The sequence below is a fragment of the Thermochaetoides thermophila genome, assembly GCF_000221225.1.
Source record: "Thermochaetoides thermophila DSM 1495 unplaced genomic scaffold scf7180000011818, whole genome shotgun sequence".
In the NCBI taxonomy this organism is placed as follows: Eukaryota; Fungi; Ascomycota; class Sordariomycetes; order Sordariales; family Chaetomiaceae; genus Thermochaetoides; species Thermochaetoides thermophila.
In genome coordinates, this window is record NW_006383034.1 from 1,365,708 (window position 1) to 1,390,189 (window position 24,482).

General features: G+C 52.6%; 9 protein-coding genes and 1 non-coding gene across 10 annotated transcripts; 4 read left to right on the plus strand and 6 right to left on the minus strand.

Annotated features, from left to right (window-relative positions):
- Positions 1-550: 550 nt before the first annotated feature.
- On the plus strand, positions 551-2,594 carry CTHT_0043880 (uncharacterized protein; the record flags this gene model as incomplete). The annotated part of the gene is made up of 2 exons (XM_006694718.1): positions 551-2,042; positions 2,119-2,594. 2 exons carry the CDS (start codon positions 551-553, stop codon positions 2,592-2,594), a joined length of 1,968 nt encoding a protein of 655 aa, XP_006694781.1.
- Positions 2,595-2,699: 105 nt separating this feature from the next.
- CTHT_0043890 (mitochondrial hexaprenyldihydroxybenzoate methyltransferase-like protein) lies at positions 2,700-3,632 on the minus strand (the record flags this gene model as incomplete). Its single annotated transcript, XM_006694719.1, has 1 exon — positions 2,700-3,632. The coding sequence occupies one exon, from the start codon at positions 3,630-3,632 to the stop codon at positions 2,700-2,702; it is 933 nt and encodes a 310-aa protein (XP_006694782.1).
- Positions 3,633-4,612: 980 nt separating this feature from the next.
- Positions 4,613-5,309, plus strand: CTHT_0043900 (3,4-dihydroxy-2-butanone 4-phosphate synthase-like protein; the record flags this gene model as incomplete). Its single annotated transcript, XM_006694720.1, has 2 exons — positions 4,613-4,682; positions 4,753-5,309. 2 exons carry the CDS (start codon positions 4,613-4,615, stop codon positions 5,307-5,309), a joined length of 627 nt encoding a protein of 208 aa, XP_006694783.1.
- Positions 5,310-5,903: 594 nt separating this feature from the next.
- CTHT_0043910 lies at positions 5,904-5,984 on the minus strand. The gene is given in 2 exon segments: positions 5,904-5,940; positions 5,947-5,984. It is a non-coding gene; the product is annotated as a tRNA-Glu (tRNA).
- A 2,263-nt stretch (positions 5,985-8,247) lies between these two features.
- Positions 8,248-9,749, plus strand: CTHT_0043920 (DNA-(apurinic or apyrimidinic site) lyase-like protein; the record flags this gene model as incomplete). The annotated part of the gene is made up of 3 exons (XM_006694721.1): positions 8,248-8,270; positions 8,506-8,540; positions 8,686-9,749. The coding sequence occupies 3 exons, from the start codon at positions 8,248-8,250 to the stop codon at positions 9,747-9,749; spliced, it is 1,122 nt and encodes a 373-aa protein (XP_006694784.1).
- Positions 9,750-9,811: 62 nt separating this feature from the next.
- CTHT_0043930 (uncharacterized protein) lies at positions 9,812-10,433 on the minus strand (the record flags this gene model as incomplete). The annotated part of the gene is made up of 3 exons (XM_006694722.1): positions 9,812-9,927; positions 9,980-10,135; positions 10,223-10,433. 3 exons carry the CDS (start codon positions 10,431-10,433, stop codon positions 9,812-9,814), a joined length of 483 nt encoding a protein of 160 aa, XP_006694785.1.
- An 831-nt stretch (positions 10,434-11,264) lies between these two features.
- On the plus strand, positions 11,265-12,631 carry CTHT_0043940 (uncharacterized protein; the record flags this gene model as incomplete). Its single annotated transcript, XM_006694723.1, has 2 exons — positions 11,265-12,362; positions 12,419-12,631. The coding sequence occupies 2 exons, from the start codon at positions 11,265-11,267 to the stop codon at positions 12,629-12,631; spliced, it is 1,311 nt and encodes a 436-aa protein (XP_006694786.1).
- Positions 12,632-14,123: 1,492 nt separating this feature from the next.
- Positions 14,124-14,762, minus strand: CTHT_0043950 (uncharacterized protein; the record flags this gene model as incomplete). Its single annotated transcript, XM_006694724.1, has 3 exons — positions 14,124-14,157; positions 14,208-14,380; positions 14,745-14,762. 3 exons carry the CDS (start codon positions 14,760-14,762, stop codon positions 14,124-14,126), a joined length of 225 nt encoding a protein of 74 aa, XP_006694787.1.
- Positions 14,763-17,497: 2,735 nt separating this feature from the next.
- On the minus strand, positions 17,498-19,278 carry CTHT_0043960 (uncharacterized protein; the record flags this gene model as incomplete). Its single annotated transcript, XM_006694725.1, has 3 exons — positions 17,498-18,739; positions 18,811-18,936; positions 18,994-19,278. 3 exons carry the CDS (start codon positions 19,276-19,278, stop codon positions 17,498-17,500), a joined length of 1,653 nt encoding a protein of 550 aa, XP_006694788.1.
- Positions 19,279-20,905: 1,627 nt separating this feature from the next.
- On the minus strand, positions 20,906-22,962 carry CTHT_0043970 (uncharacterized protein; the record flags this gene model as incomplete). Its single annotated transcript, XM_006694726.1, has 3 exons — positions 20,906-22,619; positions 22,685-22,828; positions 22,898-22,962. The coding sequence occupies 3 exons, from the start codon at positions 22,960-22,962 to the stop codon at positions 20,906-20,908; spliced, it is 1,923 nt and encodes a 640-aa protein (XP_006694789.1).
- Between the last annotated feature and the right edge of the window lie 1,520 nt (positions 22,963-24,482).

Below are 24,482 nucleotides of genomic sequence, written 5' to 3' on the forward strand. Positions count from 1 at the left end.
AAGTTATCGTTGACGTGTCCAACCCTCTCTGTCTTCGAAATTTTCACCATTTCTGCTCATCAACAACTTCTTACCTCAAAGCCACGTTCATCATCTCCGGCATTTTTAGTCTTAACGGTTACACAGTAAACCCTCTTGGCACATCGGCACCAAAGCTTCAGCCCCTGGCTAGGAGATCGCAAGATGCTTGGCGGCTGAAGCTGAGTTTTGGGTTGCGTTCCCTTTTTGAATTCCGCACAGGACAGGGCTGAACGCACGGCTGCCTGTCTGTCTGGATGCTTCTATAAAAGGTACAGGGACCGTCGTTTCAGAGAAAGCCACTCGCGCAGGACAACTCCTTTATGTCACGACTGCTCGGTCCCATTTTTGTCAAGAACATAGCGCTTCATGGAGTTCTGCCAAGTTTGAACACGACGACGACGACAACTACGACAGACAGCAGCACCGGCCAGCGTCGTCTTCACTCTAGGGAGTCGCATCGCCCATCTCTTCACATGTTATTATTACACCTCTGACCCAGAATAAAGCCACTCATTCCTAAGCTGCCAAAATGTCCGACTCTCACACCGCCACCGACGTAATAACCTACATCGGCGTGCCGCTCGCCGTGCTCGGCGTCCTCCCCATCCTCTACAACACCGTCGCCACCCTCGCGGCCCTCTCCCGCATCAAGCGCATGCTGCGCCAGCAGTCGGGCCTCTCCCATGGCAGCTACCTCACGCGCTCGGACGTGGTCAACCGCGTCATCGAAGTCGACCTCCCTCGGTACGCGGTCCGGCCTTGGGATCGGTTCACAGATGGGGAGCGGTACTGGCGTTTGTCCAGGAAGGTTAGTTCCATCAGGGGAGGGAGCTGGACAAGGTTTAATTGGCGCGTCAGGGTCGTGGGCATGGAACGGCAGCGGGTCGAGTACGCGGATCAGTTACGCCAGCCGCAAGTGGAAATCTTGTTCGAGGAACTGATCTGCTACCTGTTAGACCTGGGCGCGGTGCCGGACCCCCACGGGTGGCGGGTGCTGAGGTCGACCGGGCTTTGGACGCCGGTCGGATGTGCGCTGATGATGAGCCCGGATGGGAGGGAGAAGGCGCTGACAATCGCGCCGCCGGATGGGTCGGATGGGCATTTGAGTTTGGCAGTTGCGTGGAGGGAGGAGTGGACGGTACGAGGGGCGGGGGATTTGCCGCCTTATTGGGTGAGGTTGATGCCGGCTGGGGAAGGGGTTAGGTTTGAGTTGAAAGAGGTGGGGCAGGGTGAGGCTCAAGGGCAGGTCGAGGAGTCGACTCAGGTTGAGGGAGAAGGTTCAGCTTCGAAAGAGGTTAGAGGGGAGGTTGGGCCTGAGGGAGAGAGTGAGCAGAAGGGGAAGAAGACGGCCGAGGATACTACTCCTCCTGAGGTTACCAGCGCCCAAAAGTCTTCCCTCGACTCAACCGCTACCAGGTCCTCCCTCTACTCCTCGCACCCTATTACCTGCCAAATCTCCGCCGAGGGCATTGTCACCGCCCTCTCTGACGCAAACCCCCCATCCCCCTCTCCTCGAGCCGACCATTTATCCCCGTTCAACGATGCCCCTCCCCCCTATAGCAGCTCATCATCTCTCCACAACCCAACCAACACCCTCTACATCGAACATCTCCGCATCCGACCTTCATCCATCCTAACCTCACCTCCATCAGGCGTTCCCCCATCCACAGGTACCTGGTTCGCCAGTCTAGCGACCGCCTACGGCACCTCGAGCCAAACCATCCTTTGGCACTACAAGATCCCCGACAGCATCCTACTTTTCGCGAGGAGAGAGACAGTTCCCTGCGGGGTGCTAGTCTTACTGGACATTGTGGATGAAAGCACCACGCCCGAATGGCTTTCGCAGAGCGCGAAGCAGGCGGAGGAGGAGGACAAAGCAAGAAGGTTAGAGCTGTTGGCGGCGAGGGCACGGGAGCAGAGGGTGGCGATGGAGAGGGAGATGAGGTGTAAGGATCCTGTGGAGAGGGGAAAGATGGTGAGGGAACGGATGTTGAGGGAGGGGGAGGAAAGATTGAGGGATGGTCGGTTCCCCTTTCATTGTTCTTTTTGTTTACTTTCAAAGAGATTGGCTAAGGAGATGCTAACGGTGAGTTACAGTCAAAGAACGCATTCGGCTCGAGGCTCAGCGCAAAGAAATCCGCATTCATGACGCGCTGCTGCAGAGTCCGAAATGGGATCCTAGACTCGTTGCTGAGCATTGTCTGGCCTGGCTCGAGGCTAAGAGGCTGGTCCCATCAGCGCTGTTCGACCCAGCTCCGTCATCCTCTTCGAGTTCTTCCCGCCAGCCTAGCTCGGAGATCAAAGACATCGTCGGCATGCTACTCCATCGCATGGTCCTCGACGGGCAGTTTGCCGGCACAATATGCCGGATGTTAGACGTGTGGAAGGCGTGGGCTGAGAACGGGGGCATGAGGAGGTCTGATTTGGAGACGCTGGAGAAGGACCCAGTGACGTTCGCTTTTGCTGCGCTGATGGTTGCCGTGCTGAAGGACTCGTCCACAGCGCTGGAGGGTACGTTGGCGATGGATCTGCAGGAGTGCCTGCGGATGTGGAAGGTTGTGAGGTTGGGTTGAGAGAGCATGTAGTACCGTGTGTATAACCCCTCCTTTGTATGTGTACATTTCGGAAACCAAAGGGAAGAAAATGATACAATACACGGCTATATTCGCCCCCGACATTTAGTCTAACCTCTGCACCCCGAAGAAATAATTCCCAATTTTCTCGCTCCCCTCAACTACCTTCCACCCACACCCCGGCACATATACCACTCCCATCACCCTCGGCTCGCTCCAGCCCCCCTCACTCTTAAAGAGCTCCCTCAACTCTTCCACATTCACATACTTATTCCAATCATGAGTCCCCTTCGGCACAACCCCCAGTATATCCTCCGCCACCACATTCGTCACTATCCAGCTGATCCACGTCCTCGCAATGGTACTCATCACCAGCCATCCCCCATCAGGCCTCACAAACTGTGACAGCCGCCTCAAAAACTCCTTCGGATGGTCCACATGTTCCAGTACCTCAAACAAACTAACCACATCATACTTGTCCTTATCTCCCGGCACCTCCAACGTCTCAATACTTCTATTCAAATACCGCAACTTCCCCTTCAACCCCGGATCCCCCCTCATATGCTGTCTTGCCACCTCCAGAATGGTCTCGCTTGGATCGATCGCCGTTACTTCCCTCGTCGTCGGCAGCCGGGCCGCTGATTCGGCGAAGATGCCGCCACCGCAGCCGACATCGAGGTACCGGAGGGTTGGGCCGGAAGACGGGGAGGGGTAGGACGGGCCGAGACACAAGCGGATGAAGTCGTGGCGGAGGGGGTTCATTTGGTGGAGGGGGCGCGAGGGCCCGTGGGGGTCCCACCAGGAGGAGGCGAGCGAGGAGAAGTGGGAGAGTTCAGTTGCATTGACGGAGGAGGAGGACGCCGGGAAGGTTGAATGTAGGCGAGGCTTGGAAGGAGTCGATTGGGAGAGGGTTGGCGCTGGTGATGGTGATAGTGGTAGTGAGGATGTCGTCAAGGGGAGCACACCTGCTGCCGATTTGCTCGAAAAAAAAGGCCGCGCAGCGCGCAGAGCCCTTTGTGCTTGTCCTGTCGCGCGCATTGTCTTGTCTGGCAAGCCGCGCGGCGTTAATTGGGTGTTTTTGCTGACTTGGCTGTTCTCCCAAGTCTTTAATAGCAACAACGATGTTGATAGGTTCGGGGGCTCACTGGAGCTCGGCATAACTCGCACCCGACCTGCGAAAATGCCCCACCACAGCGCGCGGGGTTCTAGAACAGTTCTAGCGCGCTGTAGACCCCTGACCCACCTCAATCTCCTCGGCTGCGGGCCAAGCGCCAGGCTGCGGGGGCGAGTGAGTGGCACAGTGGCGTGGCACAGTGGGAGCCCCGCAGTTTGGGGCGCTGAAGAAGGTCAATCACTGTCCACAATTAGAGCGGGCGGCGAGCCAGGGGCGCGGCAGTCAGCGGCAGAGGAAGAATGCCCACAGCGCAGAGACCTGAGGGGATCAATCACGGGCTGCCGAGCTCGGATGGATGCTAAACCGCAGGCCGCCGCCGTCGCTCTCCCGCCAAACCGGTGCGCTGGGAGACACTGCAGATGCAGATGGAAGCGATTCGGCCGATTGATGTACCGGGACGTAGCCAAGATTAGAAATCTACAGTTGACAAAATTTTTATTTTTTTTCTTTTCCGTTTTCTTGACTTTTGTCTTTTTACTTTCCCCCTAGTCAAGACCCCGTCTCCCATCTCCGCGGTCCAGGCCAGGCCGAGCCTTCGGCATTCCAACTCCACTTGCGCCGAGCGCTCCTCGTGTTCCCGCGGTGACTCGTTTCTCTCAAAACCAACTCCGAGCCTGCATTGCTGTCCATACCTCCTCTTCAGCGATCGAGCGACACAAGCACCAGACACTCACAAAAGACGCTCTGTTGCCGTCGCGCAACCTACGCAATCGATTTCGTTCGGATCGGGATAAAAATTTCGGCCACTCTTCTCTCCTGAACCCCTCTCCCCCTTTCCTCTCCAATCTACCCCGCGACCACTCCTCTATCTACACTTCTCCCAATCACAACTACAGCCGCAACAATGCCATCTGTCCCCGAACAACTCGACCCCTCCCAATTCGATTCCATTCCCGACACCATCGCCGCATTTCGTAAGGCCCTTTCTCTCTCTCTCTCTCTCTCTCTCTCAAACCCCCTGCTAACCCCTTCCCCCCCTGCTAGGCGCCGGCAACTTCGTCGTAGTCCTCGACGACCCCCATCGCGAGAATGAAGCGGACCTTATCATCGCCGCCGACTCCGTGACCCCCGACCAAATGGCCTTCATGATCCGGCACTCGTCCGGCCTGATCTGTGCGCCGATAACCCCACAGCGCGCCTCTGAACTCGACCTCCCCCAAATGGTCTCCCACAACCAGGACCCTCGCGCCACCGCCTACACCATCTCGGTCGATGCCGAACACCCCAGCGTCACAACTGGCATCTCCGCGCATGACCGTGCGCTCGTTTGCCGGTTCCTCGCCGACCCTACCAAGACAGCGGCAGATTTCCGCCGCCCAGGACACGTCCTCCCGCTACGGGCCCGTCCGGGAGGTGTCAGACAAAGGAGGGGGCATACCGAGGCGGCGGTGGAGCTGTGCCGGCTGGCGGGTAAGCAGCCTGCAGCGGTAATCTGTGAACTTGTGGATGATGGAGAGGAGGTGCCGGGGCAGGCGGTCAGGCGGGGGTCGGGCATGTTGAGGGGGAGAAGTGCATTGAGTTTGCGAGGAAGTGGGGGCTGAAGGTGTGTACAATTGAGGAGTTGGTGAGGTATGTAGAGGAGAGGGAGGGGAAGTTGGAGGGGGTTGTTAATGGGTCCGATTAGACGTGTATGCTGAGGGTGGCGGGGGATGGGCATATAGAGCATGATTTGGGCCGAGAGGTTGTCTGACATTGTTCAACATCACATCTAGACGCATTGTAGAGCGGCACCTTGCAGAGTGGAAGAAGAGGAGGCTGGGCTGGTCGTTGCACCATGTGAGATACCTATGTCATACCGTTCTTGGGTAAACTATACTTGGGCGCATTCGGGCATGGGTTCGGCTCTTGACGGCTCTATTTGATAGAGAAAATATAGCCTTGCATATGAAGTGTGCGGTGCGTGAGGACAATATGGAAATGACTTGTTTTTTTTTATTCTGGAACAAAATTAGTCTACATGTAGAAACGGTATATCAAGAGGACGACGTCTCACAAAAAGAGAGACCGAGCTGTTCAACAACCTCAACACCTCTCACTCCCATCTTCAACATTACCTCGGCATAATCCCCATGACTTTTACAGGCCAAAAAGTAGACTAAAATCCCAAAAACACAACCCATCCACCTCCTCATATTCTCGGATACGGGGAGTCGAACCCCGGGCTAGCGAGCACCCATTATTGAGAGTCGCTGATGTTACCGCTACACCATACCCGACTATAGGATCGTGTATGTTCCGATTGGAGGTGGTTGGTTGGGGAGGGATTCGGGAGAAAGAGATTTTATTCCCTCATCCTACCTAGGGAGTGGTGTGGGGTTGAAGGGTTTTCTCAACAAGGCCTGACTCGCAAGAGGGGGACGAGTTAGGAGTCAGAGTTTTTAGGAGACATGGGGATTTGGGGGGGGGGTGGTTTTGAGGGATCACGGGACCTTGCGTTGTCACGTCATCTGGTTGGAATATTGAAAGGATGATGGAAAGCGAAGATCCAAAGCGAATATCTAAGCGGACGTAATCCCCCAGACCAAAGTTACTTGGAGTTACTTGGAATTCGCCAGTTTTTGAGCAAGTTAGGTGTTTCATCAAGGTATGGTCCATACAAACATATGCTGGGGAACTGATGAGATACATAAAAACAGATTTAATGATACTAAGAGAATCATACAGTCCGATTCAGAGGAAATATCATGAAAAGCATAGGCACGTTGGCATGGAACCGATTTGGGCTCAGTAATACTGGAATTTGCTATCATTTTGTCTACTTAGGCTAGCCTAACGGAAGACAGTTCGGGACTTAGACACTTGAAAGACCTGTGTGTCTCTGGACAAAGTATCAAAACTTCAGTTGGCTCATCAAAGCAATCACCTACAACTTTTTAAATTAGCAAAGAACGTTGACTCGGACGCGAAACAAAACAAGTAGGTGTTGGTTCAGTTTCAAGCCGTGTCACCGGCAGTGTCATCAAAGCATAGCTATGTAGACCGTCGTGAAAAAATTTGAATCATCACTACAAAGGGGAAAGAAAAGGGAGAGGAAGCGCCATGCTTACCATCTACATCTACTGATTTGGATCTTAGTGCCACGTCTTGAATCTGAACTGATAATCTGCATGGTCAGCAATTATTCTACCAGACGCTGGCCAAATGAAGGTGTCAGGGAAGATCAGACACGACAGATGTCGTCCTAGCAAAAAGCTCCGACATATGCTTGTCTTTATTTTTACGTCAAGTCATCATGTCATAGGAAGCGGGAAATCGAAAACGTATGCAACTTACCAGACCAAAATGTGGAAGATGCAAAAGTCATGGAATAATGGCTGCGGTCTGAGCAAGATCTTGAACAGTTAGCAGAGCTCAACGCCAGCGATGCAAAAAAAGTGTCCGTCAAATATTTCAGAAAAGCATGAATGGAAAAGTAAAAGGTTGTCTGCATCGGGGATCCCGAATAAGACTCGTCATCTAGGGTCATCATGAAAAATTAAAAGAAAGGAAACAATTGAAAACTTACAGATATAGCCTAAAGCCCACTCCAGTCCAGCTGGACTCTTCAAACCGTTAGCTGGATCCCAACAATATCCGCAACGAGCAGCATATAGATGTGGCTCAGTGGACGAGGTTTTCTAGGCCTGTCGCAAAGTGGCATGTCGCTCATATGTGTTCAGAGCCCAGTGCCGTTTCATCATTGAAGGTGTAAAGTGCTGAAAACAATATGCTACTCACACTAGCCAATGGTCAGCATTCTGCAGTCAAAGCAATGTGGTATCCAGAAGATGAATGGGCGGAGAATCAGATACAGCCAGCGTAGTTTTCCTCAATGAAATTCGGTCGGTAATTCCAACTTGCCGAAGCAAGAAAACGCTCATCATTTCAACTAAGAGCTGAAAATGTTGGATAGCACTAACCTTTCGATCACTGCAGGAAACCGGCTGAAAGCTCAACGGTGCCGTAATTCTGGCTGCCCGCAGCCTTCAGCCTACCAGTACAATCATGCCGTTGACTCAACTTCTGGTGCTCAAGAAAACTGCAGGCTGTTTGCTGTTAGCTCTCCGATCACTGGTAACTCGAAGAAAGCAAAAAGCACGGCGGCAACAGCGCAGTAATCAGACTGACGTGTAAATTGTTTTCATGTCAAGAGATCAAAGACTCTAGTTTGCGGTGTATAATGTCATCACAGAAGCCGACGGTTGCCGCGATGCGCACATAAGAAAGAGATGGGCAACTTACCAGAAGCTGTGCTAAGGTTGGTGAAGTAAACGGGAAAGGGAAGAAAGAAAATGCTGCAGTCAAAGGTTTTTTGAAGGCTGCCCGGCCGTGTGGGGCATGGAAAATCCCGCTTGGTGGGATCTTTTGTGGAGCTTGGCTTACTATCACGTGACGTCGCTTCTGGTTCGCGTCCGAGCCGCGCCCTTGACGCATCATCTCCATCTTTGGGGGCGTTGTTAGACACAGAGGGCTGAGACAAGAATTTGGCAAAATTTCAAAATGCCCGAAATCGCTGAAGGGAAGTACGATCTGACCTCTGTTTATGTCTCATTTTCATACTAACAAGATCAGTTGCCCGGATTGTTTACTATCTACGCCACCACTTGGTCGGCAAGACCATCAAGAAGGCGAACGCGGTAGACGACAACAATGTCTTTGGAAAAGTTGGGACGACAGGTGCTGCAGTTGCAGCCGCACTGACTGGAAAGAAGGTCTGCATTCTACCCAACTTATATGGACTTGATCTGACCCGCGTAGGTCCTCTCAGCAGGGTCGCAGGGGAAATACTTTTGGTATGCCTCTCCGCGTGAATGGATGAACCGAGCAACTGACCTTGTAAAGGCTCATCTTGGATAAGCCACCACATCCAGTGATGCATTTTGGAATGACTGGTACGGCACTATATCTCCTTCACATGAACCTTCACTGACCCCTCAGGCTGGATCCACATCCGTGGCGAGCAAACCGCCTACACCAACTATTACAAGCGCATGTCTGACGAAGACAAGGCAGCCTGGCCGCCTAAGTACTGGAAGTTCCATCTCATCACCGAGGACCCTGCAGTTGAGGTAGCCTTCACAGACCCCCGACGCTTCGGCCGCGTACGTTTGGTAGACTGTCCCGGCGACAGCATCAGGAAGTTCTCGCCGCTGGTTGAGAACGGTCCTGATCCTGTTGTTGACCCGGAAGTGTTTACGGAGGAGTATCTTCGTGATAAGATGCGTTCGCGTCATGTCCCTATCAAAGCGCTCTTGTTAGACCAGACGGTGATTAGCGGTATCGGGAACTGGGTAGCTGACGAGACACTGTACCATGCACGGTTACACCCAGAGCAGTACTGCGACGACTTTAATGACGAGCAGATCAAGCAGCTTTACGAGTCGATACGCTACGTTTGCCAGTTTGCTGTAGACAAGCTCGGTGACTCGGACCAGTTCCCCGCAGACTGGCTCTTCCACTACCGTTGGGGAAAGGGGTCAAAGGGGGCAGTGGGCCATCTGCCTAGCGGCGAGAAACTGGCTTGGCTTACGGTTGGTGGTCGAACGAGTTGTTATGTGCCGGAGCGGCAGAAGAAGAGTGGCCGCGTTGTGCCGGGCGTGAAGGAGGAGCTTGTTGACTCTGGGAAGGAAGAGAAGCCGAAAGGGGGTAGGGCGAAGAAGGTTAAGGAAGAGCCGGTTGAAGGAGCCGAAGAGCCGAAATCAAAGGGGCCAGGCAGGGGCAGAAAAGTAAAGGAGGAACCTACTAAGGATGAGGGTGAAACATTGCAGGCGAAAAAGGTAGTGCTGGTTAAGACTGTCAAAGCCGAGACTGAAAAACCAAGGGGTAGACGGAGGAAGGCTGAAGATGAGACCTCGACCACTGAGACATCGGCCTCAATGCGAACAAGAACAGCAAAGAAAACCAAGAGAGAGGAAGTAGCGGTCGAGGCAAAAGCCGACGGAAGACGTCGATCCAGCAGGTTACGGACGAAAACCACTTCGGATTATTTCGAATCTAGCTAAGCCCCATTATTCCTGATGGGAGCGGTGTGGCCGAACTTACAACATCGCTCTTCACTACTCCTTCAAGGCTCCGAATCGACGTCCGGTGGGAACGTCCCAAACAGCGCCATCATATGCCGCACATCGTTCATAGTAAGCGGCTTTCCCGCCTGAGTGACCTTGGCCAACATACGGAAGTCTAGCCTCTAGTCAACACAAATTCTATACGGAAAAGCGGGATCACCACTTACAATCAACATACTGCCCCGGCGTCGCAGTCATGTAGCACTCAGCATCCTCCGTAGAGCTGGCATTCTTAAACGTGTGAATCGCACCAGGAGGGATCGTCATCAAGTCTCCCGCCGAGGCGACAACTTCGTTGGTGGGCGTGATGAAGGCGACACGGCCTTGAAGATGTTAACTCACTGTCCAAACCCCAAACCACTACTTAAGGTTGATTACTGTCATTACTCAGGGGTATAACATCCACGCACCCTTCGTCACGAAAAATAACTCATCATGAAACCGGTGCCAATGCATTGGAGGCCCGCTCTGGCCAGCCGGTATCTCAATTAAGATGGAGCTGACACGATTTTCTGTCAGCGAGCCATCTTCATAAACCCGGATCGTGAGGGGGCCGATTCGGAGGGTCTCGGCCTTATCTAGTTTGTAGAGTTTGACGGGGACGGGACCGCGGATGGGCATGATGAGTTAGCAAGGGTGTTTGGATGGATGGATTGGCTTAGATACTACCTACTCTGGAAGAAGCTGGGAATAAGTGAGAGGTTAACAGACATGTGGGGAAATTAGGGGGAGATCAAGGGTTGGGAACTGAGATCGGACGATGACGATTGCTGCTGTGGTGTTCCTTGCGTCTTCCTGTTTCCCTTTGTCCAACTTGATCACCCAACCGACAATGTCAAGTGAATGAAGAATAAACTCAGCAACACTATCAATGCCTCTTAATGAGGAGTTCTTAAGCGTTAGATGTTGGTCAATTGGCCATCCCAAGCTATCAAACCTTCCGAGAGCACTTGGATGAGAGCTTGGACTTCGAAACTTCCTCATGAAATCATGCTTTTTTATTTTTCATAATATCAAAGTTTAACTCCATTAAATGAATATTGCAAATCATTGAACTGGCCCCCATACCACATCTCTTCAAATATCTATTACTCGTTTATCGAGATGCGAACTTGACTATCCACAACGAACACCACAGTATCGTACAAAGTCCTTACACCGTAGTTCGCACTGTCTCATTGTCGGGGCGGATGGGTCCACAGGGCTGGGTCACACTCGGCAGGATCATTTGCGCCAACGCGTCGAACGCGTCATTGTGCCCCGGTATACGCTATGTCGCACATCCCATTAAACCTTGGCAAATTTCGAACAGTAAAAGAACCTAGGAGTCACAAAAGGCTCTTCCGTCCGCTTTACAGCTAGGGCCCGACTGTTCTGGACTACATTCGGTGACACAAAGCATCACACAACTTCCTGCATCAGCCATCATTCCCCAATCCCCCAACGTCCACAATGTCTCGATTAATCCAACGCTCCCGCCGCCCCACGGCCCCCGATTCCGACGACGACATCCCCTCCGTCGCTCCCGTCCGCATGCCACGCTATGAACCGCCCTACTACCCCCTTAACGACATCTCCAAACAACAACTGGCCGACCTGGCCCGTCAAGGCTCCGACCCCACGGCCCGCCGCCTCCTCGAAAAACACCTCGCCCGCTCGACCGCCGAGCTGACCCAATCTGTTGGCGCCATCAACGAGGTCCTGTCAGCCCGCAAACGCCATCTTGGCGAGCTAGCTAAGAAGCGGCTGGCGCAGGGGGAGGAGGAGAAGGATGAGCAGGAGCTGGCGCTGGAGGAGTATATTACTAAATTGGATGGGCTAATTGCGGAGCTGACCGACCAGGCGGAGGCTGCGCTGAGGCAAGTGATTGATTATCGAGCGGAGATTGAGGATAGTAGGGTGGTTTTGGAGAGGGTATTGGCTGGGTTGGGGGAGCAAGAGGTTAGGGTTAGGGCGAGACAGGCAGAGAAAGAGAAGCAGAGAGGAGAGAAGAGAGTTAAGAGGGAGGGGGGGGAGCAGAGGAGGAGACAGAGGGGGCCTGGCGGGGGTGATGATGAGGGGGAAGAAGAGGCTGAGGGAGAGGAAGAGGAGGAGGAGGAGGAGGAGGAGGAGGAGGAGGAGGAGGAGATACAGGCTGAGAAAGAGCAGCTTGAGCCTCTGCCGGGAGTCAAGGAGTTGCTTGAGGCTGCCCGAAAGGCGAAGATGGAGGAGTACGAGTCGCAGAGTGCGTACCAGAAGTATGCCATACACAACGACTACATTGAGTTTAAGCGGACGTGGCATGAGGCGATGCATGAGGATGACCAGGTCCCGTTGCCGGATCCGACTACTTGGTTTGATGAGCACGGTCGTCCGGTCAAGGATGCTGCAGTCGGAGATGAGGATCTCATTATCGAGAGGGAGATCATCGATCTTAAGTGTCCGCTGTCCTTACAGATTATGAAGGATCCTTATAGCAATCATAAGTGCAAACATACTTTTGAGAAGTCGGCTATTATGGAGTTTATAAGGAGTAATGGCGGCCGGGCAAAATGTCCGGTTTGCTCCAAGGTATGTGAAGGTGGAGATCCTTGTTTACGCTTGTGCATTGCTGACATACATTGCAGGAATTACGTATCGCAGACCTCTATCCTGACGAGGTCATGAAGAGAAAGGTCCAGCGTGCAGAACAGCGGGCTCGCAGAGGCAAAGAGCCGGCCACTTCTGATGTTGAAGATGACGAGGCCGAGGATGCTAGTCTAATCGTCGGCCGGTCTGTTAACGTCAAGAAGGAGAGGAGTGGGCGGCGTCCGCTGGAAGATATTGAGGTTGACGACTAGTCTTAGGCCAGCAGCAGTCTCCCGGCAGGGGTATCTGTAATTTACTCGTTGTACAAAAGTCTTCAAGGCCTTGCCTTGCTTTTGTGCCACATCCAACTGCGCCACCGTAGCTGCGCATGAAGCTTGAGGTGCATAATTAGATGTCATTCTTGACCCTAGGTAACAAAGCAGGCTAGAACGCCCAGCAAAGTCCAATTTGGAGAAATGCTGTGCGCATGGAGCAACTGAAAGCAACATTGATAATTGTAACACATATCAACTGCCAAGTTCTACCCATATAAGATTTAAGACGGTGAGACAGAAATTGCATGACTCTATTCATTCTCTCGTTTCGCAACTTTCAGTGTCTTTTTGTCTTCCTATAAGGCTGTTTATGAAACATCAAGCATCACGATCTAGCCGTTAAGTGCTCGTAGGACTCAGTGTCTCGACTTCACTGCCGTGCTAACGTACAGCCCAGTGCGTTGATGGTAGCCCAAGTCATACAACGGGAATGGCTCCATATAAGCCGACGTCGTTGTTGTTGTAGCCATAGCGTGGTATGAAGTGGCTGAGCTGACCGCTGTGGTAATTGTCATTGAAGGCTCCGGAAATGCCCGAGAGTAATATGAGCTGTGGTAGGTGTTAACAATTTCTATTGTTCACCAAATATTTTGGGCGTAACAGTGAGTGTAGAGTTGCTAGTGGTGTAAGCGTGAGCGCGGGTGTGAGTGTGAGCATGTCCCACCTTCATGGGAGATGAGTGGCTGAGGATGTTCAGGCAGAAGGTGTGTAGCCAGAGGATGATTCATGCTCTCAGAGATAACAGGGGACCGGGGGTGTGTGGAGAGGTCCATCTCTCTGAAAGGGCTGCTACGAACCTCGTCTGAAGCCCCGTTGTGGGAGGTGATGGATGTTCCTGATGTGCCTGTAGCATTGGATCTTCATATTCCACCTCTCCATCCCCGTAGTATCCTCCAGTTGCCGACCCAAGCATCCTGTACGGATACCTGCCCTCCGGGTCTTCCCTTGCATACAACTGAAGGTAGGTAGAGTCACAAATGCCGCCATTGGCATATTCGAAGGACAGCTCCCTTGTCTCTTCTATTGACATGAAACTTTCGACTGGTGGCAGAGGCGATGGAAGTGGCCGGCTCGCCGCCATTGATGTGGTTGTTGTGGTCATGGAATCTGGAATAGTCATCGAAGAATCGCTGAAAGCATGGGACGGCGAATGAGACTTTGAGGATATGATTTCGCGGGACTGACGGCGTGTGTACTTGTAAACTTTCCATTTGTCGAAGCGCGAACGATAGGCACGAATCCTGTGCGAGAGCAAATGTTAACAACAGAGACTGGCTAAGGCAATTTCATGAGGCTGGAGAATTGTGACTTCGCTCTTGGCTCTTGGTAACTCTCTGTTATTCTCCCCTTCTCACATGCTCATTCATATTTACCCATCTACTTGGAATAATTTTTCTTTCATTCAACTGCTTTTAGTTGGATTTCACCTTTAATGTCTTAATGGCCCCTTAACTGTGCTGGGTCTGAGGAAGGGAGGTTATCAGAGACTCGAGTTATGCAGGTAGTTACATACGAGGCCTTGAAGCCATGTTCCTCCTCCATGAAACGTTGGACCTCATGTAAAGGCTTGTTCTGCTCTTTGTATAAGCTCAGAATGATATGCCTATACTCGTCCCACTGCTTCGTCATGGTGGTCGAACTGGCGTTGGACGTGGTGCTGTTGGCGCCAGGATTATGCTTGGTGATCTGGGAGTTGAATCCAAAGGTTTTGATATCCTAAGCATTGAAGCAACTGAAAAACAGTAGTGGATATAGCTGTGGATGGCCATCATATAGTTCATTGAGTTGGTTATTTATACTTTAACTTGTCAGGATGCTACTTCATACTCGTTGCCCTATCTTCTCTCTGCCGGTTTACAGGCTTCTAGTCCATGTTGACAATCACAATGCCCCGAAGCTAATTCAGATGCTTGCATAACAGGACATAATTGAGGCGCCCGATGTGAAGCAGTCTGTTAGGGTGAATGCATGAAAACAGTAGAGTTCACCAAGTAATTGCAAGGCTGAACGAGGCGGGTGTCGATCGAGATGCTGAACATCACGGACATACATAGGACGCAACTGCCATGGCACTAGAACGAAGCATGTACTTTGCGTTGAAATCTTTACTTCGTTGCAAAGAGAATTTAGAGGCTATGACTTGGAAGAAGGTAAGTAACACAACTTTGTCACGGAGGGGCGAGCTGAGCTGCAGGACACATAACGTTGGACTTGTGGCCAGGCCAAACCCTCTGTCTGCGCCTTGTGATTTTTCTGAAATCAGACCTGTCATCACGAAAAAAACCCTTGTACTGATTGGAACCGGTTAATGTTTCACACAGGAACCTTTTGAAGCTAAAGCCTATAGTGGCTGGATGCTTCCAATAGCCCTGACAAAACAAAAGCCAACCAAAGCGCGCAGTCATAGCCTTGCCTCATGACCTTCTCTTGAGTTTCCCACCACTCAACAGCCCTATTTGCCACGAATTATAAATAGTGGTCAGGCAAGACAAGGCCTGAAGGATTGCCACGTCTACGCAACCGCAGGATGCCTCGGATAGCTTAAAGGCTCAAACCTATTCATAATAACCATCGGAATGCTCTCAGTTACACCAACACTACTCATAACCCTTTTCAGAGCCGGTCAACAGTTCAGAAAATTGACGTGTCTGAACGGAAATTGCGTCAGAGGGAAAGAGTGGAAGGCCCTAAGTAGAGTTCCATTTTGGTAATCCTACGACGAGATACAACTTAGGCTTCAACAATTCATAACTTTGTAAGCTTTCAGGGCTTTCCAGATCTGTTGGCCTCATTAAGAGCCACAGCTGTGTGTCTCTATGACATGATGAAAATCTTGGAAACCAGGTGAAAAAAACTTTTTCTGGGATTTTTGGGTTATTCAGAAGGGTAAGAGAGGTGTTTGGCAACTTCTGCTTGGATGGTTTTCATTGTCTTGTTTCTTGTTAGCTGAGCGCTTTGGCTTGGTCAGGAGGCTGTTTGGGCTGTTTCATTCTAAACTGTAACTCACATGGCGAAGAAGGGAGGAAAAGAAAGGACCGAGTAGAGCAATGGAGTCCTCTCACTGAAAGCTAGGCCCGGTCAGCCGAGCACTTTCCTTCAGCAGAATTTCGCTTGCATTTCCGCTAATGTGTTCGACTGTTAATTGGGTGCTGACCATGTTGTGTAACCTGATATGTGTTGGTATATTCCGAAAACCCAAAAAAATCATGTGGGATGAAGGGAGGGAGAAGTTATGTTGCGCAATCAGGCAGGTCTCGGCAAGATATAGCTGTTAGCATCGCGAGTTGCAAGTGCTAACACTGTCAACTTGAATATGGGCTTTCTTCGACAGTTTTAACACTATTCTCATCAAAGTTATGTTCCCATCACAGATCCATTTATTTAGGCAAAACATAAAACTTGAAGTTATCCAAGTTGAAAAAACCTGATATATGGGGGTTGCACAGATCTTGGGCGTTTAACAAATGATTTAACAGGAGGGCAAATGTTGGTGATTCACCAATCATTGCAAAGGCCATACTTGCTAGACACACACCTTGCTGATGCTCTGAACTTACCTAATCATCAACCTCAATTTGCTTCTATCACCACTAAGGCACATACACCAAAAGAAAACACCGACTGCGACAGTGAAAGACGGCGAATTATGGAAACTCGGCTGGCGGCAAGAGAAGCATGTTAACCGCTATGCAGAAGGCAACTGCTCAAGGCTATGCTCACGAGGTTGTGTAGATGGTATGGCCCAATACTTGCGGGCAACATTTGTCCTTCCCGGCTTAGCGGCAGTCGGGGGTAACCTCACATTCTGCATTACCTTGAGCAGGTGGTGGCCTTTTCCCAGCTTAGCGTCGGGTACGACACCCAGAGCCAGACCAGCTGCACGGAGCCAAAAAAGGAGATGGAAGGAGATGTCTGGATTGGGGTAGGCCTAGCTGGTGACTGGGCCTAGATGGAGACCTGAGGTCTCGTGTCACCAATAGGTTAGTGTTCACAATCGTTCAGGCAGATATAAGAAGGACTCACTCAAACAACTGATGTAGTTAACTCCAAGTTTCCAGCCCCGGTGCGGATTGTGTCCCTATCATAACAGATAAAGGGCGGTTGAGCGGGTCGACATGAGGACTCTTCACGTCGACTAGCACCTAATTCGTGGAATGAGAGCAATTGCCATTGACACTATAAGAAACGTTTTGATGAGGCTGATGTCAATGCTGAGGGTATGGACTCAGCACCGTGCGTGGCATTGTCCCAGCGGCCAGCAACTAAGATGATGCATGACACAGCACAACGGCGCTTGTCCGAGATCACGCTACACAACTATCTTACTTGCCCGCCGGACAAAGATCAATGAACCAACAGGCCCACATAAGTGAGTCCCTCATGGATCACCAAAACAACTGCAAGACACGCTGCATGTTACAAATATGTCGCACATCTTGCAGGAAACCGTCACGTGGAGTTGGCTTGGATGGAAGCAAGGAATGGATCCATGGGGATGGAAAAGATGCTGAGAACCAGTTGGTTCGATGATGACGTAAGCGGCACATAGTCAACTATGGTTTACATCACAACACCGCAAGGCGGCAATCTGCTCATATATTGAGCATAACTTCTCGAATTTCCATAGGAGCCTAGATACTGAAGAATCGAATCTCCAGCCACACATAACCGGGTATCCCCAAACCACCAGTCAAACTACCGAGGACGATTCATTTCTTCCAGGAAGGTATGCATGCAGGGAGGAATTATTCTTTCCAGGTTAATCCAAGAGACAGTTGTTACCAGAATTAGCCAGAATTAGGTTTAAGCCTTGGTATCAGCAACCTTCTCGGCCGGCGCAGCGGCAGCAGCCGCAGCCTCCTTCTCCTCCACGGGAGCCGACTCGGGAGCCACAGTGGTAATCCCACTCTCCTGGGGCTCCGGCTCAGGCTTCTTTTCCTCAGCCGGGGCCGGGGCCGGCGCGGCAACAGCAACAACCGGCTTAGGCTTCTCCTCAGCAGTCGGCGCCGGGGCAGTAGCCTCGACAACCGTCTGGGCCGTGGCCGCCTTCCTCAGCGCCTCATACCACTTCTCGGCTTCCGACGGCGAGTGCGCTTTGAAGTTGAGCTCGGTAGTGCCAGCTAGCTTGCCGCCCATGTGGCCAGACTTATCCTTGCCCTTGACGGTGAACTTTTCGCCCTGAGGGGTCGAGAGTACGGCATCGGGCAGGTAGATGGATAGCTCAGGGACGGGATCGCGGCGATGGAAGTCGTCGTCCTTGAACTCATGCAGGAAGCGAGAGGGCGTGACGACGTAGTAGCTGGTCTGGTAGCCGAAGGAGAGCTTGTTACGGGACTTGCGCTCGAGGGAGCCCTCGATTAGGGGCTTGGTAGACGGGTGGTTCATGTTGGGGAAGGTGATGGCCTCGACGGTGCGGGGCGGCTCGTTGGGGTCAGCCAGCTTGTCGCCGGCGCGTTTGACGAATGCGTTCCACTCGAAGTTGGGCGGGATGCGCTGGGCAGCACCGAGCATGTCGGCGAAGAGGGCCTGCGTCTTAAGGGCCTGGCCGCCGGCGAAGGAGTTGAAGGTCTCCATGGCCTGGTGCAGCACCTCGACGACGTGCTTCTCAAAGGTCTCGAAGTTGTTCTGCACAGAGATCAGATCGTTGTGGGCGTTGTTCTCTTCGATGACCTGCTTGCTCAGGCGGTGCAGAACGCCGCGCTGAACGACGTACGGGTCCTCGGTCGGGCCGAGCTTGCCGCCGGTGGCCTCGAAGGCGGCAGTCTGCTGGCCGAGCAACTCGATCTGCTTCTGGGTCGTGTTGCGCGCCTTCTCGACCTCCTTGGCAGCCTTCTCGGCACCGTGGGCTAGCTCCTTGGCCTTGTGCTTGATCTCCTTATGCAAGCGCTCCACGATCGGCAGAGCGGTGCCCTTAATGTTCTTTTCTGTCTCGAGGTTCGAGTTAATCAGCGCCTGGGTGTTGACACGCATGTTCTCGAAGAAGCCGGCGACGCCGCCCAGGCTTTGGTCGAAGTGGTCACCCTCTCTAAGGGGCTTAGAGATGGTCTGCATAGGGAGGTCAGTAAGCGTCCCCTTTAGCCGCAACCTAACTGCAGTTTGAAAAAAAAATATCATACCTTCAAAACTCTCTCATACTCCTTCGCCTGGGCCTTGTGAAGCTTCTCAACAGCCTCGAAGTACTCCTCGAGGTAGATGACGGCATGCTTCCATGCCTGCAAGCGCTCAGCCAAGAGGCCGGCAGTCTATTATGATGTCAGAGCCACCACTCCTCAATTCTCGTCCCTACCATCGGAACATACAGTATTGGGGTCAGTCTCCGGAACGGCCTCGTCGCTTGCGACACTGACAAGCGTCGACTGCCTAGTCGTCGCTGTTGGCGAGACGGGCGAGACAGGAGTCTCTGTTGGTTGCGATGCCATCTTTGCTGGTTCTGTAGTTGCAGCAGCTGGTGTTGGTGCTGGTGCTGGTGTAGCTGTTGTGCTTGTAGGTGCTGCAGGTGCTTCGGTGGCTGCTCCGTCGGTCGACTTGCTGCTATCCTTCTCCTTCTCTTTGTCCTTGCGGATGGTTGAAAACCTTTTCAGCATGGCGTGAGTTAAAAGGCGTGTCTCTCAACAAAGCTACAATGTAAAATGATATTACAAAAACAATGCTTTGTCCAAAGTGCGGAAATACCTCTCGTTCAGGAGAAAGAGTCAAAAGACGGGGGCTCCAAGCTCAAATAACCAGGCCGACGACCAAAGGAAATAAAGCGGCGGGAAAGACCAGTCTCGACCCAAGTTCGTCCCGTCCCAGTCTAGCGTGGCGTCTGATCTTTTCAGCCAGCGGCAGTCGCTTAACTTCCAAACGCAGCCTCGATTGGCTCAAATCGACAGGAGAAAAAGGACAACTTCCCGACTATTGGACAACTGCTGCACACGTGCGGCAGCACAGCAAAACTCCTTCAGCTCGCCCAGTGCCCCAGAACGCTACTCTCTTTTCTTTTTTAAAGACACCCAACGACCTACCAAACTGCCAGGTCGACAATCTCCTGTTCACCAGCACATCCATCACCGGCTCTCCCAAGGGTTCCCCTCTGTTGAACCCCTCCGCCTGGCCAGACAACTCGACCATCCGTCCCACCAAGAGTGGGGTCTTCGCCAGCACCTCGCAACGAATTGATGCCGAGCCCCTAGCGGACCCCCCTCATGCTCAAGATTTACGCTCTCTGATTGGTCAACTAAGTGTGGGTATGACGTCGACACATCCACCCCGATCTCGGTCGGTCACGCCGGTGGGGCAGTTCAAGACCCTGGTCCAGCTGGAGCGAGCTACTGGAGGGTTCGCGATAAAAAAAGTTCTTTAATCTTGGGTTGCTCCAGCAGTGGTGTTGTTTGCAGCGCATTACCACATCATCTAAACTTTTAAGAGTTGAATCGGCGAGTCAACTTAAATCAGGATCGACAAGAACAATAAAGGCCTTGACTTGGGTTGCCTTACAAAAGGTTGAATGGTTTGAATGACACGTTCAAGCGGTGTCTAGGGTCCTCCACGCAATGACGTCGATCTGGCTATCTCCCGTGCAAGGGTCTTGAGGAGTCCTGGTGCTGGCGGTGCAATAGTATCACCGACTTCACCGCTTCCATCTGGTGTTTGTTGGTATCGACAGCCCATGTTCGCAAACCTTATTTTAAAACCATGACTGCATATGAATCGGTATCAACCGACTTAAGTGTAAGAAGAAAAGAGTGAAAGTCGGCTATAAAGACCGGAGAATTACCAACCGATGCTGCGGGACTGGCAACTTTGAATCAAATATCAAGGGCCAAAGCCGCTAGTCAATTCAAATCAAATCCGTAATGCTAGGTCTATAGCAGCTAGTATTATTAGGATTGTATTGGCGATCATAGGTATGCAGTAACAATCGTGGTTCGATCTCATATAATTGGGGGTATCAAAGTAATAATAACCATAGGATAAAACAGCAACCGCGTCCGTCTAGCCCATCCATCCATCCCTTCATTCCATCCGATCATAAAGTAACCCATTTCCATCCTAAGCGCCGTGACTCCTTCATAATCTCTGCATCTCTCCTATTAATCAATAACGAGGAAGAGACGACAGCTAATGCAATCCAAAGAATAGCAATAAGTAAAACAGTAGAGTTGCCAACACATTCCATCGCAACAACAGCCCAGCCTAATGCGATCGCCGTCGTGGACACTGAAGTGGCTCCTATGCCAGGCGCTCCCGAGCCTGCAGGAGGTGCAATCGCCGCGACTCGTCACCGTCCCCGGATAGGTGCAGCAGAGTCGGAAACCGGAACGGCAGCGACAACTGTCGTCTGTGCGACACGGTCTGGGTCATGCGGGACTCCGCTGACGGAGACCAGCTCAGAGGCGGCTGCTGCTCCTGTTGCTGCTGTTCGCAAGCAACGGGAGTCTGCGCGGTAGACTGAGTGGGCGCGGGTCGGACCTCGGCTTCGGCAATGGGGTCAAGCGGATCAGTAATCGGCGACGTGACGGCAGTGTGGAGCTGCGGCGACGCTGGCGTGCTGACAGCGGTTTGGTAGTCTGGCGGCGCGCAATCCGACGAGCTCGTGAGTCGAGCCGGAGTCCGAATCGCTGTCTGGTAACTCGGGACCTTGGACAACTCTGCGATTTCAGGAAATTCGAGATGCTCTGGCGTGGCAGAACCCGGTGTGTGATGCTCTGCGCTGGGGTGTCTCGTGAGCGGCGCAGATCCCGGTGGGGTACTATGACGAGACATCCCGCCAGCTGCCGACAAGTTCGAGTTCCACGAGCTGTTGCGATGGCGTTGCTCCAGCGACATGCTCTGTAACCTAGACGTAAGCAGCGCAGGGGAGATGGCTGTGCCGTGGAACACGGCAGCCAAGTTCTCGGTCGAGGGCGTTCTCGAATGGCCGTGCAGCGGGCTGTTGATACCAGAGAGACAGCCAGTGGGCGTGTGCAGCGGCACTGGCTCGATATCCTCGTAAAGTTGGTCAAGCATATGCTCGCTGTAGCTCGGCGGCGCCATAGATTCGGCCTGGTTCGAGACATGCGCCAGAGGAAGCTGGCGGACCAGATTGCCGTGCTCATCGAGTGGCATATTGGGGGAGATGAAGATGGTCACAGGGAGTGTTGCGCGCAGCTCCGAGATGTGACCGTCGGGGTTGTGCAGCTCAACAACCACCTTCAGTTTGTGCCGGATCTTGATGCCCCTGGCGTTGACATCCTGCAGGCATTTGCTCAGCTTCTTAGGTAGGGGCAAATGTGTGTTGACGACCCAGCCTTCCTGGCCGTTCTCGTCAATCATATCCCTCCAATACTTCTCCCGTGTGACCTTAATAATCCACCTATCGACCTCCCTCTCCTTCTTGTGTTCACGAACCGCATGACCGTTTGTCGTGTGCAGGATGATATCGTGAACTTCGATTAGCCGGATGGTGATTTCGCCGAGCTCAAGACCCTTGAGCAAAGGTGTGAAGCGCATTTCCATGGGGATGGAGCTGCCGAAGACGACCGCCTTCTGGGGCGCCACGATGGAGTACTCGATCTTGTTCGGCCAGATGTTCTCGACGCTCATAGCGTGTAGGAACTCGAGGGTCGAGGCTTCGAGGGTTCGGATAATGCGCAACTGTTTGTAAGCGTGAATATCGTGCATGAGCTTGCCGCGCGCAATCGTCGCTTTGAGCCTATACGTAACACTGGCTTCGCGCATGCCTTCGATACTCTCGGTCGTATCGCCGTTCAGGAGGAGCGAGAAGGGCCATTCGTAGTTACCCGGCGGTAGCGTGAGGCCCTTGCTCTGGACCGCAGAGCCATCGCTGTTCGAATCGACAGAGCCGACGCCGACGAAGGGTTGCCAGCGATGTTGGAAGAAGATCACGGTCTTGTCGATCTTCTGAGAAGAAATGCCTGTGGAGGTTACTTTTGCATCCGTCCAGCTAGGGCCCCGTCAGCTCTTCCTCAGTGACAATGCATACCTTGAAGCTTCCGCCTCGAGACATACCCATAATGCGCCGTCCCTGTCAACTTCAGGTGTATGTCCTCGACTTTGAGCGGAGCAGAAAGGCAGAGCACAACCGTGCCCTGGAGAAGTTGGCCCGAGGCCTCATGATCGGCACCCCGGAAGACAATGAAGTCGTTGTCGAGTCTGAATTTTGGTCACGGGTTGAGTCAGAACCTTACTCTCTTGAGTTTCGAGGCCGGTGGAACTACTCACCGTATCTCGAAGAGAGTACAGGCATGTTTCCCAATCACCGCAGTGAAGGGCTTGAAGGACGGCATGGCCTTGTAGATGGAAGATTACTCTAGGTGTAAGGACGATACACGGAGGTTGTGGGGATAGCTGTAGGTGACAATGGACGAAGAACACAGTCTGTAGCGTGTGGGAGATCCTAGGAATGATGGGACATATGGCGCGGAGCTATGTAGGGCTGGGAGCAGTAGAATGAAGTGGGATAATCAAGTGATGTCCGCCAGAAGGAGGGTGGGGAGACAAAGGCCTTTTTCTCCTAGCGACACCATGGGAAGAAAGTGAACATTTGGATGGAACCTGTCAAGTGTCATCCAAGGCGTGGCGTGGGAGCCCAGGAGGGGACCACCGACCCAGCGCATCCAGCGACAAGGTAAGCGAGACCCAGACCATGCATCGTCCTGCAGCGAATAAATCGGACGAGCCTTGATCGCAGGGATTTGCTGGGAACCGCCGCCATTTGACAGCAGCGAAAAAAAAAAAATATTGATACCGATACCTCCCGCTCGGTACTTCCGGTGTTCCTGGCCCACTAGTATTACCAAAGTACCGCTGCAGTAACCTGTGGTGTAACACCTCAGCTCATCGCGAGCCCCGCACCTGCGCCTCGAAGATATGTTTCAGCAGTGCCCATAACACTCTTTGCAGCTCAGCTTTCAGCGTGATGCAAGATGAGAAATCATGTTTTCAGCTACAACACACGTCATAGGAAAGGACGGGCACCACGTGTGTTGGGCAAGCCGAGAAGGCTGGCTGAAGCAGAAAGACCCGTGAGAGTGACAGGTGGGAGAGCCGAACAGCAGGATGTCACAAGCTTCGATTTGTCCACATTGACGTCTTGGCGCGCTTGTCAGCAGAAAAGTGGGGGGTTAAGCCAAGCCGAAACGGGAGACAAAAAAAAGAGCAGAAAAAATACGTTTGGGCGGTGGGGAACGGGGGCTGCGGTACGACCTTTCTGCACTACGAGCGTGGGATGCCAGCACAACGGGCCGCTGTTGCTGGGATTCAGGCCAAGTAGCCCTTTGGGTTCCACAACACCATCTCACACTCCGATTGGTCAATTTCCCTTCCCAGGCCTCCAGGCGTGCTGCTGTGCCCGTTGTAAGGCGACACAATCAGGCACCATTACCTCACAACCATCACCAACTGCACCGCCGCAAGAAGTCTCAGGAATGGAGGGAAATTTGCTGTGCGGCACGAAAATCTGAGTTTTGAGAGATTTGAACAGGCAGCAAGCGATAAACACGCCAATGCCATGCTCCTGCATACAGCGCGAGTTTCATCTCGAGGCGATGATGGCCTGGATCCAGGGCTCCAGAGTGATCTATGTCTTCAGCGTACGGTGAGGCCCTGCACGGGTCTGGGCTGATTTTTGACTCTTCCCTAGACCACTGTGCGCGATGCGGCCCGGGCAGTGGCCGAGCCGGGTCCACAGCTTTGGGACATCCACTACGCTAACGGGGAGTGTTATCAATGACGCATCCTCATCGCATTCCTCATCAGAACCTTCGATATAAAGCATGCTGACGACGGCGATAGCCCCTGAGCAAAC